This window comes from Oncorhynchus nerka, linkage group LG3 (genome assembly GCF_034236695.1).
Source record: "Oncorhynchus nerka isolate Pitt River linkage group LG3, Oner_Uvic_2.0, whole genome shotgun sequence".
NCBI classification, from domain to species: domain Eukaryota; kingdom Metazoa; phylum Chordata; class Actinopteri; order Salmoniformes; family Salmonidae; genus Oncorhynchus; species Oncorhynchus nerka.
This window is the reverse complement of record NC_088398.1, coordinates 39,601,235-39,627,984: the sequence shown is the minus strand read 5'-3', so window position 1 is coordinate 39,627,984 and position 26,750 is coordinate 39,601,235. Positions and strand designations below refer to the sequence as shown.

General features: G+C 44.5%; 1 protein-coding gene across 1 annotated transcript in view; it reads right to left on the bottom strand.

Annotated features, from left to right (window-relative positions):
* Positions 1–26,504, bottom strand: part of LOC115107764 (inactive dipeptidyl peptidase 10-like) — a 104,867-nt gene extending 78,363 nt beyond the window's left edge. The window contains exons 1-4 of the mRNA XM_029631387.2: positions 26,436–26,504; positions 12,770–12,822; positions 12,340–12,421; positions 842–962 (exon numbers count right to left, since the gene is read on the bottom strand). Coding sequence (XP_029487247.2) covers positions 842–962; positions 12,340–12,421; positions 12,770–12,804 — 238 coding nt within the window. The 5' untranslated portion in view covers positions 12,805–12,822; positions 26,436–26,504. The remainder of the gene's footprint in view (positions 1–841; positions 963–12,339; positions 12,422–12,769; positions 12,823–26,435) is intronic.
* Between the last annotated feature and the right edge of the window lie 246 nt (positions 26,505–26,750).

Below are 26,750 nucleotides of genomic sequence, written 5' to 3'. Positions count from 1 at the left end.
CATTTAGAGAGAGCGGAGAAAGGCTGTTTGGAGGAATGTCAAAACAGCTACTGTCCATAGAAATGCATGGAGGGAGTACCTCTGTAGTTTGCCATTGAATGCTTCTGTGACAGCAAAGCCCATAGAGGGCTATCCCGTCTAGTGTGAAGTGTGCCCTATATAAAGTACATCTTAATGGGTCCATATACATGCGGTCTATAACCAGAACTGTTGGCTCAAGAGAAAGATTTTAATTGAAAAGATAGGAAATCTGTACAGATGTTTGGCTTACCATGTATGTGGCTAATTAAGCAGCCCATATATAGCACAGCACCTGTAGACTAGCACAGGAAAGCAGCGCCACTGATGAAAGGAGAAACTAGTGATCTAACCTGAGTTAGTATGTAGCCTTTGGTAGAGCGGAGAGATTGAGTTTTTTTCATGAAAGTAACGCAAAGTTTTAAAACTAGTAATTTAATGTGTTACTTTCCTCACAAAGTAATATTGTAAAGTAATGCGTTAATATCTTTTCAAGTAATAATCACAACACTCCTGAGTAACATGATGAAATGTCTTTCTCCTAAACTTAATAAACTCTTCCCTATTCAAATCTGCTATTTGATCACATTCATATTGAATACTTAAAAAAAAACAAAAAAAATGGTATTTGGCACTAATTTAGAATTGAATTAATCTACCTATTGTGCAGTGAAGAGAAATTGGAAAATGTATTCGAAGGTGCAGTTTGACTCCCCCACTTTGACTAATTTGACATCATCAGGAAAACATGAGATGTTGGAATAGCCACATTTCTAAAAGGACTTTAGCTTTACAGTCTATTTAAGTAAATGGTAATACCCACCTTCGTACAGCCAGTCAGCAATCCCATTGAAGATGACCCCTTCCTTTCCAGAGGATGTCAGTCTGAGTGAGTTGCTCTTCACATCTGATTGGTAGTAAATATTGTTCTCAAATATGTAGATCTGTGTGCACAAGGACACACAAGGAGATCAGGAAAGTCATCACTGAAATATCACATTCCATCTTCAACAGTCCCACCGTGACTGACACCAGTGCGTTTTGGACTTCTAACCCATTTTGAACATTGTGTGTTGGAGCTACAGAGATTTCTGGATTTTTGGGATTTGTCCATTTCCTCTGCATCCGTTGATTACGATCATTAGTCTGTGTGATTAATGGGGGGCTGAGCTAGAGCGTTGTTTGTGAAACGCTTCTTCTCACAAAAAAAAAATGTCTGTAAAGTTTGAACGGTTTGAGCTACAAAATGTGAAAAGCTGAGACACAAGCCACACAAGAGTCGTTAGGAGGTAAGAGGTTCTTCTCCATAAGTCATAGGAAATCCCAGAATATAGTGTTTTTTTAATACTGTAATAAGCTCACATAGTTCCTGTCACAAACTCCAAACTCCACAAAGTTGTCACTGACTAGTTGGATATTCATTTCTTACTGCAAAAATAATTTCTGTACTTACAGCATTCTTATAAATATATATATATTTTTTAAAATCAGGATTTTGCTTGGTGGACCTTTTTTTTCATTTGGAATTTGTCAATAAAATTCATAAATGGAACTGTTTATGTCAAATAGTGTTCAACTTTAAGCCCTGGTTGTCCTGAAAATAACATGTTACACTATGCGAGGCTAAATATAAGGGCAGAGCAAGCCGATCAATAAAAGTAGTGAATTTCATATTTTTCAGCATGGGATTTCCTGAGACTGATAGATCTGTGGGCACAAAGACACACAAGGAGATCAGAAATGTAATCACTGACATTAGTGGCTCCCGAGTGATGCAGCAGTCTAAGGCACTGCATCTCAGTGCTAAAGGTGTCACTACAGACCTTGGTTCGATCCCGGGCTGGATCACAACTGGCCATGATAGGGCGGCGCACAATTGGTTAGGGGAGGGTTTGGCGGGCATAGGTTGTCATTGTAAAATAAGAATTTGTTCTTAACTGACTTGACTAGTTAAATAGGTTAAATAAATACGGTTAAATAAATTTCACATTTCATTTAACAATTCAATTTGGCATTTCCTCTACAGGTCTGAAATGTGAAAGTCAATCAAATATCAACTTTTGACAAATTTTGAACACAGAGAGAGAAAGACGAATATTGTATATCCGGACCCCTATAATGTCACAGGGTAAATACAAGGCCTAGGAAACATCCTTTTCAACATACCCAATTTAGCAGATATATTGAAATTCACAAAAAGGGGGAAATAATAACACATTTTCAATTCAGGTCTTATTCAAATCTCATTCCCTGAATGGATGTGGTTGAAGAGCCCTGGAATCACCATGTCCAGAGAAATTCTAGAAACCTAATGTACGATTCCATTAGCAACCTAAATGATCTGTGTTACATAGACCTGTGTTGAAATGATCAACCAACTCCTTATCCTCAAATGTATTTTTTTCCCCAGAACCAACAAACGTTTCCAGGTCAACCAGCTGCCTGCATCAGCCAGACTTACATAAAGCACCGTTATGTAGTCACTCAGTCACGGAGCTGAGCTGAGCTGACCCGTCTCAGGCTCTGCAAGCCCCGCTGTTATATCAAAGGCATTGAGTAGAGGCAGCCTGCCTAAATCGCTCCAGAAGGCAGTGTGTGTGGTATAGGATTCAGCAAAAAGAGCTGCTTTAAAACAGAAATGTCTTGAACCGTTTCAACATCAATGTACCATCAATGTACATCGATGAATACATGGATACGGTGACTGAGTTCATCAGGAAGTATATAGGAGATGTTGTACCCACTGTGACTATTAAAACGTACCCAATCCAGAAAATGTGGATAGATGGCAGCATTTGCGCAAAACTGAAAGTGCAAACCACCGCATTTAACCACTGCAAGGTGACTGGGAATATGGCCGAATACAAATAGTGTAGTTATTCTCTCCGTAAGGCAATAAAACAGGCAATTAAAGAGACAAACTGGAGTTGCAATTCAACGGCTCAGACACAAGACGTATGTGGCAGGGTCTACAGACAATCACGGACTACAAATGGAAAACCAGCCACGTTGCGGACACCGACGTGTTGCTCCCGGAAAAGCTAAACACCTTCTTCGCCTGCTTTGAGCATAACACAGTGCCACCGACATGACCCACTACCAAGGACTATGAGCTCTCCTTCTCCGTGGCCAACGTGAGTAAGACATTTAAGCGTGTTAACCCTCGCAAGGCTTTCGGCCCAGATGGCATCACTAGCCGTGTCCTCAGAGCATGCGCAGACCAGCTGGCTGGAGTGTTTACAGACATATTCAATCTCTCCCTATCCCAGACTGCTGACCCCACTTGCTTCAAGATGTCCACCATTGTCCCTGTACCCAAGAAAGCAAAGGTAACTGAACTGAATGACTATTGCCCGTAGCAATCACTTTTATCATCATGAAGTGCTTTGAGAGGCTCGTTAAGGATGATATCACCTCTACCTTACATCCTAGACCCACTTCAATTTGCTTACCGCCCCAATAGATCCACAGATGATGGAATCGCCATCGCACTGCACACTGCCCTATCCCATCTGGACAAGAGGAATACCTATGTAAGAATGCTGTTCATTGACTATAGCTCAACACTATAGTACCCTCCAAGCTCAACATTAAGCTCGGGGCCCTGGGTCTGAACCCCGTCCTGTGCAACTGGGTCCTGGACTTCTGACGGGCTGCCCCCAGGTGGTGACGTTAGGAAACAACACCTCCATGTCGCTGATTGTCAACACAGGGGCCCCACAAGGGGGCGTGATCAGCCTCCTCCTGTACTCCCTGTTCACCCATGACTGCGAGACCACGCACGCCTTCAACTCAATTATCAAGTTTGCAGACGACACAACAGTAGTAGGCTTGATTACCAACAATGACGAGACAGGCTACAGAGAGGAGGTGAGGGCCCTGGGAGAGTGGTGCCAGGAAAATAACCTTTTACTCAACGTCAACAAAACAAAGGAGCTGATTGTGAACTTCTGGAAATGGCAGAGGGACCACGCCCCTATCCACGTCAACAGGACTCCAGTGGAGAAGTTGGAAAGCTTCAAGTTCTTCGTCGTACACACCACTGGCAAACTGAAATGGTCCACCCTCAAGTCCCTCAGACTGTTAAATAGCCATCACTAGCCGGCTTCCACCCGGTTACGCAACTCTGCACCTTAGAGGCTGCTGCCCTATATACATAGACTTGGAATCACTGGCAACTTTAATAATGGAACACTAGTCAAATTAATAACGTTTAAATAATGTTAACATACTGCTTTACTCATCTCATATGTATATACTTTATTATATTCTAATGTATTTTAGTCAATGCTACTTCGACATCGCTCGAGCTAATATTGATATATTTCTTATTAATTCCATTATTTCACTTTTAGATGTGTTTGTATTGTTGTCAATTGTTAGGTAGTATTGCACTGTTGGAACTAGGAACACAAGCATTTCGCTACACCTGCAATAACATCTGCTAAGTATGTGTATGTGGCCAATACAATTTGATTTGATCTGCTTCACTAAAGACTGAAACTAGCTGTCCAATAAGATGGGTAGGATTTTCGGTTTGGAAATAGGAAGTGTTATAATAACATTTCTATGTATGTTTTGTGTTTTGGGCTTGAGTTTGTGTTGATAGCGAGTTCACTTTAAGGATGCTGTCAATGCATTATCTAGTCTACACAACAAAACAACTCACAGAACTGGCATCCTATCCAATATATACTAGCAGTGTCATGTATTTATAAGATAAAATTGTGGCTAACGATGAAGCTTATGCGACTCGAAAGCCCCGAATGCCTGCATATCTGTCTGCCTCACCTCTCATCACCGTAATGGCCCTCTAATGGAGGTGAGTTTGATTTATGCCTAAATAACCACACCAAATGTTACAATTGCAGACAAGAAACCTCTAATACTTAAGCCTGTTAGCTGTCCACAAACAGTGCCCCATCTGTCTAAAGCAAACAAATGAAAAGGTATTATCATCTAGTTTGAATTATTCTCTATTTTGAAAATGAACTGGAGTACAATGCGAGAGTCATTTGACATTCCAAATCAACCTGCTTAGAATGCTGTGCTTTGATAGCTAGATTTAGGCCAGCCTTTCACAAAGCCGTGTAATAGTTACAATTGTGCGCCACCATCCAAATGGATGGTATCGGGTTTGATTTCCACATGACACCCAACATAACATTTGGTGTCAGAAGTGAGATCCAATACAGATGAGCCCACCAGAACAGTGTCTGAGCAGCTGTACGAAGAAGTTCAAAGAAGCCTTCCAAAGGAGATGGGGCTGGGGTAGAAGGACCCTGCTGCCACTACGACCACTGCCCAGCGAGTTTGCCATCTTGGCACTGTGGTTAATCCTGCTCCGTGGATTCACCACAAAGCACTAGAAAATGAGCAGATTTGAGAGAAATATTCAGGCTTAGAAGAAATGGTCCACATTTACATGGCATACTGAATGTCACATTAGTGCAGGTTGTTTCAGGTGCGCTTGGCATGTCACTACTGATTGTCATGTTAATCAAATATCATGTACTCGAATAATCTGACTGAAAGGATCAAAGTAATACTTTGATGCAAATGTTTTAAAGGCCAGGTAACTTGGTAGACCTTCAAAGCCAACACAGGAGACGGGGTGGATATTATCTATGCATTCTGGCTTTACATTTTAATTAACTCGAACATAAATGTTCATGTAAGAAAGACAAACATGACAGGGATGCAATAGCAGACAACAGGCATACTCTACTGTTGCCACTTTAATGAGAAACATGATTCACTTTCAACCGCAACATAATCAAAACACCGTCTAATTAAAAGTTCAGAATGCACTCCATGCAGGGATTAAATTGGAGAACAATTAAGTCGAACAAAGCAATTACACGAGGAAGAGGGGGAAAATCCTACGGGTGAAAATCCCCCCATAGGCTAAACAAAGAAATAACAGCATTTCAAAAAATATACAATCAAAAATATTTAAAATAACTGTTGATCCTGGGCAAAGCAACCTGTCCTATTCCTTTGCACATACATTTCAGGCCACGTACAACACTTGTTAAAGCAACTCATTTGTAGTTTATTCAAGCAGTACCCAAAAACTTCCAAACAAATAGGTGACATAACCCACAGTAGGCAAGGACTATATTCAGTTACTTTCAACACTGGGGTATGTAAATGCAGAATATTGCAAGTTCGGGGGGTAGTCCAACCTGGAACTCAAACCTGGGTCTACTGACTATCAACCCAATCAAATCAAGATTTATTTATCACGTGCGCCGAATACAACAAGTGTAGACCTTACCGTTAAATGCCTCTAAACCTTCAAGCTGCATACTGGACCCTATTCCAACTAAACTACTTAAGGAGCTGCTTCCTGTGCTTGGCTCTCCTATGTTGAACATAATAAATGACTCCCTATCCACCGGATGTGTACCAAACTCACTAAAAGTGGCAGTAATAAAGCCTCTCTTGAAAAAGCCAAATATTGACCCAGAAAATATAAAAAACTATCGGCCTGTATCGAATATCCCATTCCTCTCAAAAGAAATTCAAGCTGTTGCGCAGCAACTCACTGCCTTCCTGAAGAAGAACAATGTATACGAAATTCTTCAGTCTGGTTTTGGACTCCATCATAGCACTGAGACTGCACTTGTGAAGGTGGTAAATGACCTTTTATTGGCGTCAGACCAAGGCTCTGCATCTGTCCTCGTGCTCCTAGACCTTAGTGCTGCTTTGATACCATTGATCAGCACATTCGTTTGGAGAGATATCAGTTTGTCTCTGTGGATGGAGACTTCTGACAAATCAACTGTAATGTTGATGTTCCTCAAGGTTCCGTTTTAGACCACTATTGTTTTCACTATATATTTTACCTCTTGGTGATGTCATTCGGAATGTTAACTTTCACTGCTATGCGGATGACACACACCTGTACATTTCAATTAAACATGGTGAATCCCCAAAATTGCCCTCCCTTGAAGCCTGTGCTTCAGACATAAGGAAGTGGATGGCAGCAATTGTTTGACTTTTAAACTCGGACAAAACAGAGACGCTAGTTCTAGCTCCCAAGAAACAAAGAGACATTCTGTTGGATCTGACAATTAATCTTGATGGTTGTACAATCATCTCAAATAAAACTGTGAAGGACCTCAGCGTTACTCTCGACCCTGATCTCTTTCGACGAACATATCAAGAATAGTTCAAGGACAGCTTTTTTGCATCTTCGTAACATCGCAAAACAGAAACTTTCTGTCCAAAAATGTGGCAGAAAAATGTATGCATGCTTTTGTCATTTCTAGATTAGACTACTGCAAGGCTCTACTTTCCAGCTAACCGAATAAAGCACTAAATAAACTTCAGTCAGTGCTAAACACGGCTGCTAGAATCTTGACTAGAACCAAAACATTTGATCATATTACTCCAGTGCTAGCATCTCTACACTGGCTTCCTGTTAAGGCTAGGATTGATTTCAAGGTTTTACTGCTAACCTACAAAGCATTACATGGGCTTGCTCCTAACTGTCTTTCTGATTTGATCCTGCCGTACATACCTACACGTACGCTACGGTCAAGAGACACAGGCCTCCTTACTGTCCCTAGAATTTCTAAGCAAACAGCTGGATGTAGGGCTTCCTCCTATAGAGCTCCATTTTTATGTAATGGTCTGCCTACCCATGTGAGAGATGTAGACTCGGTCCCAACCTTCAAGTCTTTATTGAAGACTAATCTCTACCATAGATCCTATGATTGAGTGTAGTCTGGCCTAGGGGTGTGAAGGTGAACGGAAAGGCACTGGAGCGACAAACCGCCCTTGCTGTTTCTGCCTGGCCGGTTCCCCTTTCTCCACTGGGATTCACTTTCTCTAACCCTATTACGGAGGCTGAGTCACTGGCTTACTGTTGTTCTTCCCTGCCGTTCCTAGGAGGGGTGCATCATTTGAGTGGGTTGAGTCACTGATGTGATCATCCTGTCCGGGTTGGCACCCCCCTCGGGTTCATGCCGTGGGGAAGATCTTCGTGGGCTATACTCTGCCCTTGTCTCCGGGTAGTAGCTTGGTGGTTGAAGAGATCCCTCTGGTGGTGTGGGGGCTGTGTCTTGGCAAAGTGGGTGGGGTTATACCCAGCCTGTTTGGCCCTGTCCGTGGGTATCGTTGGACAGGGCCACAGTGTCTCCCGACCCCTCCTGTCTCAGCCTCCAGTATTTATGCTGCAATAGTTTATGTGTTGGGGGGGGCTAGGGTCAGTCTGTTATATCTGGAGTATTTCTCCTGTCGTATCCGGTGTCCTGGGTGAATTTAAGTATGCTCCCTCTAATTATCTCTCTTTCAATCTCTTTTTCTCTCTCTCTTCACTCCCAGGACCTGAGCCCTAGGACCATGCCCTGACAATGTAGCTGACAAGGTAGCTGTTTTGCTGTTTTGGACTCTCTCTTCGCACTTGCTGTCTCTAACTCTGAATGATCGGCTATGAAAAGCCAACTGACATTTACTCCTGAGGTGCTGACCTGTTGCACCCTCTACAACCACTGTGATTATCATTATCTGACCCTGCTGGTCATCTATGAATGTTTAAACATCTTGGCCATGTTCTGTTATAATCTCCACCCGGCACAGCCTGAAGAGGACTGGCCACCCCTCAGAGCCTGGTTCCTCTCTAGGTTTCTTCATAGGTTCTGGCCTTTCTAGGGAGTTTTTCCTAGCCAATGTGCTTCTACATATGCATTGCTTGCTGTTTGGGGCTTTAGGCTGGGTTTCTGTACAGCACATTGTGACATCGGTTGATGTAAAAAGGGCTTTATAAATACATTTGATTCATTGATTGAATGCTTACTTACTTACTTACTTACAAGCCCTTAACCAACAGTGCAGTTCAAAAATAGTTAAAAACATATTTACCAAATAAACTAAAGTAAACAATTATAAAGAGTAACACAGTAAAATAACAATACCAAGGTTTTTTACAGGGAGTACCGGAACCGAGTCAGTGTGCGGGGGTACAGGTTAGTTGAGGTAATTTGTACATGTAGATAGGGTTCAAGTGACTATGCATAGATAATAAACAGTGAGTAGCAGCAGTGTACAAAACAAATGGGGGGGGGTCAATGTAAATTGTCCGGTGAACATTTGATTAATTGTTCAGCAGTCCTAAGGCTTGGGGATAGAAGCTGTTAAGGGGCCTTTTGGTCCTAGACTTGGTTTTCCGGTACCGCTTGCCTTGCAGTAGCAGACAAAATAGTCTATGACTTGGGTGACTGGAGTCTGACAATTTTATGGGCTTTCCTCTGACACCGCCTATTATATAGGTCCTGGATGGCAGGAAGCTTGGCCCCATGTACTGGGCCATACGCACTAGCTTCTGTAGCGCCTTATGAACAGATGCCGAGCAGTTGCCATACCAGGCGGTGATGCAACCGGTCACGATGCTCTTGACGGTGCAGCTGTATAACTTTTTGAGGATCTGGGGACCCATGCCAAATCTTTTCAGACTCTTGAGGGGTAAAAAGGTTTTGTCGTGCCCTCTTCACAACTGTCTTGGTGTGTTTGGACCATGTCTTGGTGTGTTTGGTGATGTGGGACTCGTTGGTGAATTGAAACTCTCGACCTGCTCCACTACAGCCCCGTTGGTGTTAATGGGGGCCTGTTCAGCCCGCCTTTTCCTGTAGTCCACGATCAGCTCCATTGTCTTGCTCACATTGAGGGAGAGGTTGTTATTCTGGCACCACACTGCCAGTTCTCTGACCTCCTCCCTATAGGCTTTCTCATCGTTGTCGGTGACTGTTGTGTCGTCAGCAAACTTAATGATGGTGTTGGAGTCATATTTGGCCACACAGTCATGGGTGAACAGGGAGTACAGGAGGGGACTAAGTAAACACCCCTGAGGGGCCCCAGCATCGAGGATCAACATGGCAGACGTGTGGTTTCCTATCCTAAACACCTGGGGGCGGCGCGTCAGGAAGTCCAGGATCCAGTTGCAGGGGGAGGTGTTTAGGCCCAGGGTCCCTAGTTTAGTGATGAGCTTTCTATGGTGTTGAAAGCTGAGCTATAGTCAATGAACAGCATTCTTACATAGGTGTTCCTTTTGTCCAGGTTGGAAAGGGCAGTGTGGAGTGAGATTGTGAAGGTTTAGGGTGTCCTAGAGGATGCTGTTGATGTGAGCCATGACCAGGCTTTCAAAGCACGTCATGGCTACCGACGTGAATGCTAAGGGGCGGTAATCATTTAGGCAGGTTACCTTCCCTTCCTTGGGCACAGGGACTATGGTGGTCTGATTGAAACATGTAGGAATTACAGAGGGGAGAGGTTGAAAATATCAGTGAAGACACTTGACAGTTGGTCCTCGCATGCTTTGAGTACACGTTCTGGTAATCTGTCTGGCCCCACGGTTTTCTTAATGTTGACCTGTTTAACTTCTTGGATATAGGGGGCGCTCTTTTAATTTATGGATAAAAAAACGTTCCCATTTTAAACAAGATATTTTGTCACGAAAAGATGCTCGACTATGCATATAATTGACAGCTTTGGAAAGAAAACACTCTGACGTTTCCAAAACTGCAAAGATATTATCTGTGAGTGCCACAGAACTGATGCTACAGGCGAAACCAAGATGAAACGAGCCTACACATTCTGCCGTTTCCCCAAGGTGTCTGCAGCATTGTGACGTGTTTGTAGGCATATCATTGGAAGATTGGCCATAAGAGACTACATTTACCAGGTATCCGCCCGGTGTCCTTTGTCGAAATTGGTGCGTAATCTTCAGCTGCACGCATTCAGCCATGTGATTCAGAGGAGAGAGGAGACTTCCACGAACGATATATCATCGAAGAGATATGTGAAAAACACCTTGAGGCTTGATTCTAAACAACGTTTACCATGTTTCAGTCGATATTATGGAGTTAATTTGGAAAAAAGTTCGGCGTTTTGATGACTGAATTTTCGTTTTATTTTGGTAGCCAAACGTGACGAACAAAACGGAGTGATTTCTCCTACACAAAGAATCTTTCAGGAAAAACTGAACATTTGCTATCTAACTGAGAGTCTCCTCATTGAAAACATCCGAAGTTCTTCAAAGGTAAATGATTTTATTTGAATGCTTTTCTTGTTTTTGTGAAAATGTTGCCCGTTGAATGCTAACGCTAAATGCTACGCTAGCTATCAATACTGTTACACAAATGCTTGTTTTGCTATGGTTGAAAAGCATATTTTGAAAATCTGAGATGATAGTGTTGTTAACAAAAGGCTAAGCTTGAGAGCTAGCATATTTATTTCATTTCATTTGCGATTTTCATGAATAGTTAACGTTGCGTTATGGTAATGAGCTTGAGGCTGTATTCACGATCCCGGATCCGGGATGGCTAGAATCAAGAGGTTAAAGGTCTTGTTAACATTGGTTACCAAGAGCGTTATCACACAGTCATCCAGAACAGCTGGTGCTCTCGTTCATGCTTCAGTGTTGCAATGCCTCAAAACAATCATAAAAGGCATTTAGCTCATCTGGTAGGCTCATCTGGTAGGCTCGCGTCACTGGGTTTCCCTTTGTAGTCCCTTAATAGTTTTCATGCCCTGTCACATCCGACGAGCGTCAGAGCCGGTGTAAGTAGGATTCAATCTTAATCCTGTATTGACGCTTTGCTTGTTTGATGGTTCGTCTGAGGGCATAGCGGATTTGTTATAAGTGCCCGGATTGGTCTCTCGTTCCTTGAAAGTGGCAGCTCTAGCCTTTAGCTCGATGCGGATGTTGCCTGTAATCCAATCCAATCCATTCTGGCTGGGATATGTACGTACAGTCACTGTGGGGACGACATCGTCGATGCAGTTATTGATGAAGCCGATGACTGAGGTGGTGTGCTCCTCAATGCCATTGGATGAATTCCAGAACATATTCTAGTCTGTGCCAGCAAAAAAAAAAGTACTGTGGCGTAGCATCCGCGTCATCTGACCACTTCCGTATTGAGCGAGTCATAGGTACTGCCTGCTTTAGTTTTGCTTGTAAGCAGGAATCAGGAGGATATAATTATGGTCAGATTTGCCAAATGGAGGGCGGGTGAGAGCTTTGTACAGTATACATCTCCGTGTGTGGAGTAAAGGTGGTCTAGAGTTCTTTTCCCGCCTGTGACTCAAACCTGGGTCTACCGACTATCAACCCAGTACTTTAGCCATTACGCCAAGAATGCAAACTTCCTAGTTGGAGTCATATTCAAAAGGAATGTGATATAGGACTGTGACTTTAACCACCCTTCTTCCGGGCACATGAAAAATCACAAAATATGCCTGTTGCATTATTCCCAATGGTAACAGGTGTGATATGGGAGGGTTCCATATAGGAGTGGCAGCTCATCTTTGACTTACCAGTTGCTGGCCCTGCACTCCCCATTCAGCGTACTGCAGAACAGAGTTAAGCACCTCCGGCGGGTCCAACTCCCATACCTCCCTGAAAAACAACATTAAGTAACCAGTAAGACTGCTACATAGAGCAGTGGAAGGCATTTACATTGATACACCTTTAACTTCCGGATACACTGGTAACTCTAACTGTAAGTCGCTCTGGATGAGAGCATCTGCTAAATGACGACGAGGTACAATGTAAAAAAAAGCCCACTTCAAAACAATGTTTTATCATAAATATTGACATTTAAAAGGTCATGACTGACAAAATATTGAATTTCATTGTTTGTTGTGGATTCACCAGGCTCTTAGCATCCACCTGAGCTAAACTGCCTTAGAAGAGATTGTCTTGACAAGTAAACAAACGCATGGTAAACAAGCACATGAAACATACCTTGTGTGAATGTTATAAATGCTATATGAGGCCATGTATGAATGCCGGTAAACCTAGAACAAAAGAGAGAAAAGAAAGAGGAGATTACTGCACAAAACATTAACGATGGAGGCAGTTTGGCTGATAAAAACATCATAAAAACAGGCAGAGAAAGGCATCAAATAGAATAGACCAGTAGCTGTTTTCACAAATAGATTATGTGGACAATGTGATTTGCATGGTTGACAGCTGCGAGATGAGACATTTTAATTCCATCTGAGAAACCGATCATGGAACCCCCATGACTTTGGGTCTGAAAGCCTGAGAGAGAGGAGAGAGAGAGAGAGAGAGAGAGAGAATCCAAATGGTCTGGGGTGTGAGTAAATCTGTCTGGATTCCCCTAGAGAAGCTGTGCCTTACATGATAATAGCATTCAGACCGTACACGGGGAAGGAAGCAGCCTCAATGTTGCAGTGTTTCATAATGATGACATGCTCCACATAGTTCAAATATAGACCAAGAAACATTATCTGACAGGAGTGTTATTGTACTGTATGGCAAATGCATTGCAAACTGTGCAGAGAAATACTTTTACCTCATTTTGTTGTGTTACAGCCTGAATTTAAAATGTATTCAATTGAGATTTTGTGTCACTGGCCTACACACAATACCCCAAAATGTCAAAATTGATTTTTTTATTTTTTATGTTTACATATGAATAAAAAATGAAAAGCTGAAATGTCTTGAGTCAATAAGTATTTAAACCCTTTGTTATGGCAAGCCTAAATAAGTTCAGGAGTAAAAATGTCATATAATAAGTTGCATGGACTTACTCTGTGAGCAATAATAATGGTTAACATGATTTTTGAATGACTACCTCATCTCTGTACACCAATGCCTCGCAAAGAAGGGTACCTATTGGTAGACGGGTAAAAAAATAAAGAATAAACATTGACTATCCCTTTGAGCATGGTCAAGTTATTAATTACACTTTGGATGGTGCATCAATACACACAGTAACTACAAAGAGACCCGCGTCCGTCCTAACTCAGTTGCCGGAAAAGGAGAAAAACACCCAGGGATTGCTGAAAAAGAAGACATTCCTGAGTGCCCTAGTTACAGTTTTGACTAAAATCATCTTGATAATCTATGTCAAGACTTGAAAATGGCTGTCTAGCAATGATCAACAATCAACTTGAAAGAGCTTGAAGTATTTTTTTAAGAACAATGTGCAAATATTGTACAATCAAGGCGTGTAAAGTTCTTAGAGACTTACCAATAAAGATTCACAGCTGTAGTCTGTGCAAAAGGTGACACTAACATGTATTTGCTCAGGCGTGTGAAAACTTACAGTACCAGTCAAAAGTTTGGACACACCTACTCATTCCAGGATTTTAGAATAATATTGAAGACATTGAAACAACGAAATAACACATATTGAATGTAATAACTAAAATAGTGTTTAATAAATCACAAATAAACAAATATTTTATATGTGAGATTATTCGAAGTAGCCACCCTTGGTCTTGATGACAGCGTTGCTCACTCTTGGCATTCTCTCAACCAGTGTCATGAGGTAGTCACCTGGAATGCATTTCAATTTACAGGTGTGTATTGTGAAAAGTTAATTTGTGGAATTTCTTTAAATCTTAATGTGTTTGAGCCATCAGTTGTGTTGTGACAAGGTAGGATGGTATACAGAAGATATCCCTATGTCACGCCCTGACCTTAGATATATTTTGGTTCGGTCAAGGTGTGACTAGGGTGGGTATGCTAGTTTTGTATGTCTAGGGTTTTTGTATGTCTAGGGTTTTTGTATGTCTAGGGGTGTTGTATGTCTAGGGGTGTTGTATGTCTAGGGGTTTTGTATGTCTATCTGTAGTTGCCTGTCAGCACTCGTTTGTATAGCGTCACGTTTCGTTTTGTTATTTTGTTAGTTTGTTCAGTGTTCATTCTTTTAATAAATAAGAATGTACGCATACCACGCTGCACCTTGGTCTGATCCTTATAACGAACGTGACACCCTGTTTGGTAATATAAAAAGTCCATATTATGGCAAGAACAGCTGAAATGAGCAAAGAGAAACGACAGTCATTATTACTTTCAGACATGAAGGTCAGTCAATACGGAAAATTTCAAGAACTTTGAAAGTTTATTCAGGTGCAGTCGCAAAAACCATCAAGCGCCATGATGAAACTGACTCATGCTGACCTCCACAGGAAAGGAAGACCCAGAGATACCTCTGCTGTAGAGGATAAGTTCATTAGAGTTACCAGCCTCAGAAATCTAGTCTGTAACTGGTATGAATGTCAACTGAATTATTTGTTTTCTGCTATTTAATGAAAGGCATGATAAAATAATAACATCTATAAAATAAGATGATTTTAATTCTTAATTTATCAACTAAATCATCCACATGCTTTTTGAAAGATAGCTTCTCGTCGATCCAGACGCCCCGATATTTATAAGCGGGGACATGATCAATGAAGGCACCATCCAATGTACATATGCATAAATCATCAGACACATTTTTACATGATTTGCAGAATAACATATACTTGGAGAATAACATATATATCTGTTTGAGCAGAAAGGAGTCTTAAAACAGGTATGCCATGGCAGAGGATGGATAGCTCAAATTAAAAAGCTCTTCTTCACTCGGAAAGAACGCACTTCGCCACAGTGAATTATGCATAGCGCCCGAGGAAGGCAGAAGGGCTCGATGGAGCTGGCAACGATGGCAACGACGGACGGTGGTGGGGGCTGTTATAGTGGCGAGATTGATGAGTAATCGCTCCTCACTCCTGAAATAGTGTTGATGAGTGATGCCAGAGTGAGGGGAGGGTTGAGAGTATACCTCCAATGGCTTTGACAAATGTATCCGTTCCCTCTGTTGCTATTAGCTGCGCAGGTCGAGACGCAGGTCGGGGTTAAACATCTGTGAAAACACATCCTTTGCTAGGAGGCAAAAGATGCGTTGTCTCGTTGTCTTTTTTTTTTTTTTTCTCTTTTGTCTCTTTTTCTTTTTCTCTTTTTTCCTGCCTGTGCCATTAAACCCCTACAACTCATCCAGAACGCCGCAGCCCGTCTGGTGTTCAACCTTCCCAAGTTCTCTCACGTCACCCCGCTCCTCCGCTCTCTCCACTGGCTTCCAGTTGAAGCTCGCATCCGCTACAAGACCATGGTGCTTGCCTACGGAGCTGTGAGGGAAACGGCACCTCAGTACCTCCAGGCTCTGATCAGGCCCTACACCCAAACAAGGGCACTGCGTTCATCCACCTCTGGCCTGCTCGCCTCCCTACCACTGAGGAAGTACAGTTCCCGCTCAGCCCAGTCAAAACTGTTCGCTGCTCTGGCCCCCCAATGGTGGAACAAACTCCCTCACGACGCCAGGACAGTGGAGTCAATCACCACCTTCCGGAGACACCTGAAACCCCACCTCTAAGGAATACCTAGGATAGGATAAAGTAATCCTTCTCACCCCCCTTAAAAGATTTAGATGCACTATTGTAAAGTGGCTGCTCCACTGGATGTCATAAGGTGAATGCACCAATTTGTAAGTCGCTCTGGATAAGAGCGTCTGCTAAATGACTTAAATGTAAATGTAAATGTAAAACAAATTCAAGGTAAGCATTTGGAAGTGTATGTAATGAGCTTTTGTGAAATATCAACGGAAGAATCACAGACTCTTGTTCCCAGTAATGGCAAATTACTGTTTACAAAAATAGGAATGGACACAGTGACTTTTACTTGAACCCTATTGACTCCCTCCAGTTGGAGTTTTACTTCGGAACACACATTGACCTTTGGCAAAACATGTTTACTGCTTGTGGGATACAACTTTGACATTCTTGCTCTCTCTGAGGTGCTCCTTATATCTAGCTTTGATTACATTTCCTACTCTGTATATCATGATAAAAATGGCTAATATCAACTCTCAGTTTCCATATCATGTGTACAGTTAGAGGACAATTTCCAAATGTTTCAAATTGTTGCCCCTCCCCACATTCCTTCAGGAGCTGAGAAGCTCACACGGGCACAATGATCTTTGTGGTCAGCATGGTGATTTAATCAAAAACAAGGAGGTTGACATTTTCAACTCCCTTTGCACTCAAATTTGAGCTGCAGCTCAATGATGAATATGAATGGTACACTCAGGTCTGGGGACATAGACGTTTTGTCAAACACAACTAATCACACTGCAAAAGTTGAGTATCAAACCACACAGAGGGAACAGCCTCTGCCCAAACCAACGAAAAGCCCATGTCGTATTAATGACAATTTCCATCACCACGTTCCTCCATTTCTGCCACGATCGTCGAATGGAGCGGACCAAGGCGCAGTGTGCATATAGTTCCACATACTTTATTTCAAAGTAAACCTTAACAAAAACGGTTCCAAAGGTGCGGACCGCGACCGCAAAAACCTGAACCTAGATGGGAAGGTTTAGGGTCGGCAACTAGCGTCGGTGGCGGCTCCGGTGCGGCACGTATCCCCCCTCAGACAGCGGATCTGGCCCTGAAGCCGTGCTGAACACCGTGCCCGGACTGAGCACCGGAGAAGAGGAAGGCTCCGGCCATGGAGCAGGACTGGACGCCGTGCTTGGACTGAGCATCAGAGCAGAGGAAGGCTCCGGCCATGGAGCGGGACTGGACGCCGTGCCTGGACGCCATGCCTGGACTGGGCACCGGCGCAGAGGAAGGATCCGGCCATGAAGTGGGACTGGACGCTGTGCCTGGACTGGGCACCGGCGCAGAGAAAGGCTCCAGCCATGGCACTGGCGCAGGAAGCTCTGGGCCGTGGACTGTCACTGGAAGCTCCGGACCGCTGACCGTCACTGGAAACTCCGGACCGCTGACCGTCACTGGAAGCTCCGGACCGCTGACCGTCACTGGAAGCTCCGGACCGCTGACCGTCGCTGGAACCTCCGGACTGTGAACCGTCGCTAGAAGCTCCGGACAGTGAACCGTCACTGGAAGCTCCGGGCCGTTGACCGTGACTGGAAGCTCCGGGCCGTTGACCGTGACTGGAAGCTCCGGGCCGTTGACCGTGACAGGAAGCTCCGGGCCGTTGACGGTGACAGGAGGCTCCGGGGCGTTGACCGTCACAGGAGGCTCCGGACTGTGAACCATCGCTAGAAGCTCCGGACTGTGAACCGTCGCTGGAAGCTCCGGACAGTGAACCGTCGCTGGAGGTTCCGGGCTGTAGACCATCACTGGAGTCTCCGGGCTGTAGACCATCACTGGAGTCTCCGGGCTGTAGACCATCACTGGAGTCTCCGGACCGTACACACACACTGGTGGACAAATGCAGGGAGCCGGCACAGGATGTACCGGGCTGGGGAGGCGCACTGGAGGCCTGGTGCGTGGAGCTGGCACAGGTGGCACCGGACTGATGACACTCTCTTCAGGGCGAGTGTGGTGAGCCGGCACAGGACATAACGGGCTGGGGAGGCGCACTGGAGGCCTGGTGCGTGGAGCCGGCACCGTACTGATGACACGCTCTTCGGGGCGAGTGCGGTGCAGAACACACCTAACTAACATTTCTCTCCTTTCTCTCTCCTCCAACAGCTCCATCGCCTCCCCAACGGTCTTTGATTCTATCCTCTGCTCAGCCGACCACCCCTTGTGCCCCCTCCCCCAAAAATATTGGGGTTTCTGTGGCCTCGGACCCCAGCATTGTCGCTGTCCTTCCATCTTCCTTGGCGATTCCCTCGAAGGAAGGGTCTCGCATCCTCCTATGATTACCTCCCATGTCCAAAACTCCTTTACCTCCATAACACGCTGCTTTGTCCTTTGTTGGTGTGATATTCTGTCACGATCGTCGAATGGAGCGGACCAAGGCTCAGCGTGCGTATAGTTCCACGTATTTTATTTCAAAGTAAACAACAAAGAAACAACGAACATCCAGTACAGAGCGCACTAAGGCACTAACTGAAAACAATATCCCACAACACAGGTGGGAACAATGGGCAACATAAATATGATCCCCAATTAGAGACAATGATAATCAGCTGCCTCTAATTGGGAACCATACAAATACCAACATAGAAATGGAAACGCTAGAAACCCCCCTAGTCACGCTCTGACCTATACATCTTAGAGAACCCAGAGGGCTCTCTATGGTTAGGGCGTGACAATTTCAAATATCATCTGATGATTACATTTTCCACACACCGACCATCCTTTACTTCCTTCCTATTCCACAGTCAAGGTGAATCGCCCGCTCCGTCCTCCCCTATTAGATATACAAATCGGATTGAATCAAATGAAAACATGGATTCTCCTGGTTTATGGGAGAGGTTTGGAAGATCACACTTCTGGATATTACCCAGAGATCTCCTCATCTCTGGCAGTGTGTGGTGCATGCCAGGGAGAGATTGGGAGCCACAGATGAAAACAAACTATTAAATATGTAGACTGGCTCAAAACAGGTTTAGGTGGTCTTCTATACTGCCTCAGAGAAGAGTACAGTGGACCAGTTAATGGAGCAATGCATGGCAAGGTTTACAATGGGTGCTTTCAGCCTCTGGGTAAAATATGATACAAAATTGTTTTGTCACCTACATTTTTTGGCTCTGCTTGTACATGTGAATTTCTCACATAGTAATTAACATGTTTCATACCATTATTTACTGTGTTATACAGTAGGATAGTAGAAATTCCATGTGAATGTGTGTTGCTGTATCTAATCATTTGGTCTGTGGCGATACCTGTATCCCAATATGTTTTCCATGTCAAAAATTAAAACACGAAGCGTACCTGCTGTACGCAAAATATTGTTTCCTATAGCTTGGAAAATAAATAAATGTGACTCTGGGTGACAACATAATGATGTTTGTTTCCAACATTAGGGCTGTTTTCCGAAAGAAGTTAAATCCGCATTGTGTTTTGTTTCCTTCCCACGATACTAATGAGTATTGCGATACTGCTATCATCCCAGCCCTACTAATGTTCTGTCTACAGAACAAGTGCCTCGTCTGCATTGAGAAAATAAAGGCCTAGTTTACTCCCCTTATTCGAACATGACCACACTTAATGCACAACTTTGCTCAAGCTGTACTGAAAGGGTTACAGAGGAGCCTAAATCAAATACAGCAAAGAAACTTAAGCAACTCCTAGGACCAACAGAGCAGAGAGAACCCGTGAAGCAGTTTCCCAGCACGGTCACCCCAAAACAAGTTAAATTGTCGCTCCAGCCCCACTGGGATCGATCCATTTGTAAGCGAAGGGTAGGAAAGAAGAAAACTCCCCAGGTTGGGAATTATTTTAGGCTATAAGCCACTCCAGAAGATTTTGTGCAAGGAACGTAAGAGCCATCTGAACCCCTAAGAGGATCAAAGCAAATTGATCCCCGAATCTACCGGTGTCATATAATTTTTTGCTAACTTGTCATATTTTGTGCACAATGTTCGCCCAGTGTGGATGACAGGATCACTGCGACCCTCTCAGTACAGCAGTCAAAATGGGTCCCTCAGGTTACCATAGCAATTCTGGGCCCTCACAGCACATTGGCTCCCTCAGATTTACTATAATAACATGGGCCCTCAAGGTGCCAGCACTGTAAGGCCCTTCAGTCTCAAAGGTCTTAGAGGGCTTGGGAATATGGATACGGTGATAACAGTGTTTATGGCGCCAGGTGCTGCTTTTGGCCTGTTAAATCACACACCATTGGACTATTTGGGTTCCCGTGACCCCCGAATGGTCCTGATGAGATAGCTCTCATAGATTATCCTTCTTCTGTCACGTTCTGACCTTGTTATGTCTTTGTTTTAGTATGGTCAGAGTGTGAGTTGGGTGGGTTGTCTATGTTCCGTTTTCTATGTTGTGTTTTTGCGTTTGGCCTGGTATGGTTCTCAATCAGAGGCAGGTGCCGTTAGTTGTCTCTGATTGAGAATCATACTTAGGTAGCCTTTTCCCACTTGTGTTTCGTGGGTGTTTATTTTCTGTCTTTGTGTATGTCACCAGACAGGACTGTTTCGTTTCGTATCATTCTCGTTGTTATTTTTGTTTTAGTGTTCTGAGTTGAATAAATATCGTCATGAACACGTACCACGCTGCGCTTTGGTCCGATCCTTGCGACTCCTCATCAGAAGAAGAGGACGAGCGTTACAGAAACACCCACCACCAAAGGACCAAGCAGCGTGGTAATGGGCAGCAGCAGCAGCAGCGATCGCAGGACTCCTGGACATGGGAGGAGATTCTGGACGGCAAGGGACCCTGGGCACAGGCTGGAGAATATCGCCGTCCCAAGGCCGAGCTGGAGGCAGCGAATAAAGCGGAGAGGCGGCGGTATGAGAAAGCAGCACGGCCTCGCGGTTGGAAGCCCTAGAGGCAGCCCCAAAAATGTATTGGGGGGGGCACACGCGGAGTGTGGCTAAGTCAGGTAGGAGACCTGAGCCAACTCCCCGTGCATACCGTGGAGAGAGAGGGTCCCACCGTGTTATGCCGTGAGGCGCACAGTGTCCCCGGTGCGCATGCATAGCCCGGTGCAGTACATAGCAGCGCCTCGTATCGGTCGGGCTAGAGTGGGAATCGAGCCAGGTGCCATGAAGCCGGCTCAGTGCATCTGGTCTTCAGTGCGTCTCCTCGGGCCGGGGTACATGGCACCAGCCCTACGCATGGTATCCCCGGTTCGCCAGCACAGCCCAGTGCGGGGTATTACACCTCGCCGCACTGGCCTGGCTACGGGGAGCATTCAGCCAGGTAGGGTTGGGCAGGCTCGGTGCTCGAGACCTCCAGTACGCCTTCACAGTCCGGTCTATCCGGTGCCACCTCCAGGCACCAGCCCTCCGGTGGCAGCCCCCAGCACCAGGCTGTCTCTTCGTCTCCTCCCTATAGGTGCTCCCGTCTGTCCGGACCTGGCGGAGTCTCCCGTTTGTCCGGAGCTTCCGGAGTCTCCCGTCTGTCCGGAGCTTCCGGAGTCTCTCATCTGTCCGGAGCTGCCGGAGTCTCCCGTCTGTCTGGAGCTGCCGGAGTCTCCAGTCTGTCCTGGGCTGCCGGAGTCTCCCATCTGTCCGGAGCTGCCGGAGTCTCCAGTCTGTCCGGAGCTGCCGGAGTCTCCAGTCTGTCCGGAGCTGCCGGAATCTCCTGACCTTAGTTCCTTTGTTATGTCTTTGTTTTAGTATGGTCAGGGCGTGAGTTGGGTGGGTTGTCTATGTTCCGTTTTCTATGTTGTGTTTTTGCGTTTGGCCTGGTATGGTTCTCAATCAGAGGCAGGTGCCGTTAGTTGTCTCTGATTGAGAATCATACTTAGGTAGCCTTTTCCCACTTGTGTTTCGTGGGTGTTTATTTTCTGTCTTTGTGTATGTCACCAGACAGGACTGTTTCGTTTCGTATCATTCTCGTTGTTATTTTTGTTTTAGTGTTCTGAGTTGAATAAATATCGTCATGAACACGTACCACGCTGCGCTTTGGTCCGATCCTTGCGACTCCTCATCAGAAGAAGAGGACGAGCGTTACAGAAACACCCACCACCAAAGGACCAAGCAGCGTGGTAATGGGCAGCAGCAGCAGCAGCGATCGCAGGACTCCTGGACATGGGAGGAGATTCTGGACGGCAAGGGACCCTGGGCACAGGCTGGAGAATATCGCCGTCCCAAGGCCGAGCTGGAGGCAGCGAAAGCGGAGAGGCGGCGGTATGAGAAAGCAGCACGGCCTCGCGGTTGGAAGCCCTAGAGGCAGCCCCAAAAATGTATTGGGGGGGGCACACGCGGAGTGTGGCTAAGTCAGGTAGGAGACCTGAGCCAACTCCCCGTGCATACCGTGGAGAGAGAGGGTCCCACCGTGTTATGCCGTGAGGCGCACAGTGTCCCCGGTGCGCATGCATAGCCCGGTGCAGTACATAGCAGCGCCTCGTATCGGTCGGGCTAGAGTGGGAATCGAGCCAGGTGCCATGAAGCCGGCTCAGTGCATCTGGTCTTCAGTGCGTCTCCTCGGGCCGGGGTACATGGCACCAGCCCTACGCATGGTATCCCCGGTTCGCCAGCACAGCCCAGTGCGGGGTATTACACCTCGCCGCACTGGCCTGGCTACGGGGAGCATTCAGCCAGGTAGGGTTGGGCAGGCTCGGTGCTCGAGACCTCCAGTACGCCTTCACAGTCCGGTCTATCCGGTGCCACCTCCAGGCACCAGCCCTCCGGTGGCAGCCCCCAGCACCAGGCTGTCTCTTCGTCTCCTCCCTATAGGTGCTCCCGTCTGTCCGGACCTGGCGGAGTCTCCCGTTTGTCCGGAGCTTCCGGAGTCTCCCGTCTGTCTGGAGCTTCCGGAGTCTCTCATCTGTCCGGAGCTGCCGGAGTCTCCCGTCTGTCTGGAGCTGCCGGAGTCTCCAGTCTGTCCTGGGCTGCCGGAGTCTCCCATCTGTCCGGAGCTGCCGGAGTCTCCAGTCTGTCCGGAGCTGCCGGAGTCTCCAGTCTGTCCGGAGCTGCCGGAATCTCCTGACCTTAGTTCCTTTGTTATGTCTTTGTTTTAGTATGGTCAGGGCGTGAGTTGGGTGGGTTGTCTATGTTCTGTTTTCTATGTTGTGTTTTTGCATTTGGCCTGGTATGGTTCTCAATCAGAGGCAGGTGTCGTTAGTTGTCTCTGATTGAGAATCATACTTAGGTAGCCTTTTCCCACTTGTGTTTCGTGGGTGTATGTCACCAGACAGGACTGTTTCGTTTTGTGTTATTCTCGTTGTTATTTTTGTTTTAGTGTTCTGAGTTGAATAAATATCGTCATGAACACGTACCACGTCCGATCCTTGCGACTCCTCTTCAGAAGAAGAGGACGAGTGTTACACTTCTTCTTCCTTTGCATCATATCTTTGATTCCCGCCAGGCTTATTTGTTTGGATATCAGCATTTTGGGATTATGCAAGGTAGGAACTACGTGTCCAGCCTTTGTTCATTTGAAGGAAGCGAGCCAAAGACTACTTCATCAATATCCATCACGAGGACGTATCTGACTTAAATAGTTTTCTCCTTGCAAAGCAACTGAATTCTTAATCTATTTCCCTCACCAAAATGTCAGAAATACAATTGCGATGTGATAGGCTATTTGTGGCTTAACAATGTGAGACAAAATAATTGTGCAGTTGTCCATTTGACTTAGATCTGTCCCCAAACAAAATAAAACACAATTTCCTTACAGAGCGATTTAATAATTGTAGAGGACACCCAAGTAGCATATCATCTACGTCATGTCAAGTAAACAATGGACTTCATTATTATACTCCACGGGTAAACATAAATCCTGTTTATACATCTTTGTTTGGTGAGGTACTCCACCCACTCCAACCTGATTAGCTTGAATCTATTAGCACATTTTCATTGCAAACACAAGGCACTGGATCAACATAGACTTGACTAGAGGATTTACAAGATGCAAGAGCATTACAAGATGTTTACCAGCATAGAAAACAGAGCCTATTATCATAATTGACAAACATGCACAGAGATTATGAGTGTTTATCAAGTTTAATCGCTCTCGGATACCTCAGTAATGAGATAATGGCATGTAATCCTCGAGCTAGGTGAGACTACCAGAGATGTCCTCAATGCACTCGGTCAACAAATTCCCTCTACACTGGTGAAAATCATTTGGAGAATTGATGTATATAACACATTTTGTAGTTATTAACAGTCAGCATAGATTACTTTTGAAGAGTGAGAACATACAGGATCTCTTGCATCTAATGAAGATTAGTTTGATGTTGATGGTGGACATACTTGTTCAAATGCCACAACATTATTCCGTGCTTCCTTTTCATTTCAACATGCTGTACCACGTGTATTGCCCTGTTTGCTCAACTAAACAATTTCCCAAGGGTCCAGAAGTTGTTTTCATACAGCAGACGCCCAAAGGGGTTCTGAACATAGAATTATATAATGAACAAATGACAGCCTCTTTACATATCTTTCACAATCAATTCTGAGCTTGTCCCTTTATCTTTATAGCATACAATATAACACTGCACGGCAAAAGAAAGGGATTGCACAGTGAACTGAAGTTATTTTTTAGCCCGCACAAGAATCACGGGAAATATGCAAATACATTAAGATTAATCTCATTGTCGGTAATCCTCATAGTTGATCCCTTCCAGAGTAGAGGGTGCAATTTGCATATCTAATTTCGCATCTACACGTTTCTGATGGAAACAGGGCCACTGCTATATTAATTAATGAACGTGACCTGTTAATTGCCAGCAACTAAATGTTTTATCACTTGTCGTTCCACCCCCGAGCACCGTGAATTATACTGTAAATACCGGCTCAGTCACATCAACTAAATGTTTTTAAGTTATGATAAAAAAAAACGAAATTTTTACTCAGCTTACTCTACTGTAGGTAGATTTTAAAAAAAAAAAATGTAATATCTGTGTTTTTGCATGTCTATTGAGTTATTGATTGATTTATCTTATGCTACACAAAGAAAACGAATCCAATCATTTAGTAATACGTTTTGCACCAGTTACTGAAATGTTTGTTCCAGTTTAATTGGCTTAGGTCGTCTCCTCACACTAATCCTAAACCTGGCAGTCATAATGAATGCAGATTGCGGGTGAATATAAATTCCAACTGTTGGGTATCCTAACTAGCTGGATTCCGATAGGAATCACACATCACTTTGCAAGCCAAAATAATGTGATTTGCAAGTAGGGATGCAAAATAAAATTCTGGTACATTTCCCATGTTTTCCAGTATCCCAGTTGGAAGATTACTGGAAATCCTTCAACCAGGATATTTTTTATGTTTATTTTGCAACCCTACTTGCAGGCCTGATGTGGCCTGTAAAACCATGAGTTTCAGGCTACTGTATTAGGGTAAAGCTAGGCCTCAGAATAAAGCCTGATGAGATATGTAATGTATTGTCATAAAGAACACAATTATAATGATAATATTTTCCTAGGAACTCACTTGGTGGCCAAAGGACTGAAAATGTTTGAATTCAACAAATATGTCTTTGTCACTAACAAATACAGTCATGGGTGGTGACTCTACAATTCACTCGAAAAGACAAGGCACACTTCGAAATTAGATTTGGAGGCATGGCTTAGTGCTGATACAATTCAAATCCGGACCCCTTACAGAGTCACAGTGACTCCATCGGTTTGAGTAATAACTACAACATCACTTAACTGTATTCAGATATATTAAGCGCAATGGGTTTCCTCAAAAGTTTCGAGTAATGACAGCACATTGGTGTTTACAGTCTTGAGGCCCCCACGCTAGCTCATTTTTTTCATTGAGGCTAAAAATGGACCAGCCCATAATTTGTTTGCCCAAATGCCAGATGGCCAGTCCGCCCCTGTACACACGGAATGGTGTGGGTGTTTGGTCAACAGTCCCACTGTATAGTTGGCTGACTTCAAGATGTGTGCCTTGTAGTGCACAAGCTTGTATGGTACTCTAGTATGCATATATTTAAGATTGAGTTTGTTGATTTGATGGAGTTAGAGTGTGTTCCAGAATGTGTGAGAGACAGAGCGTATGGCAGAGAGAGAGAGAGAGAGAGAGAGAGAGAGAGAGAGAGAGAGGAAGAGAGCGAGAGCGAGCATAATTGTGTTTTGTACTGTAGGCTACTCTACCAGTCCAATTATCTGCAAAAGCAATTACTTTTCATATTTTATGAATAATGAGGGTATGCGACTTTTTCACAACAGCAAGACAAAAAACTAGAGTGAAAGCGGGAAAGTAAGAGGAGCTTACCTGTTTAACATCATAGGCAAAGAGCACATATTTCAAGTCCGGGGAAACAGAGTACTTTGCAACGTTGAAATTGACCTAGAAGACAAAAAAGACAGAAAGTATGCACTTTTAAGTGTGCATACTGTATCAGTTTGCTGACATGTCAGTTTGAGTGATATATGTGCTTCTACATCTGCATTGCTTGCTGTTTGGGGTTTTAGGCTGGTATTCTGTACAGCACTTTGTGACATCGGCTGATGTAAAAAGGGCTTTATAAATACATTTTACTTATATGCTTGTGTGTCAGTGTCTGCGCGTGCATGCATTTTCAGATGG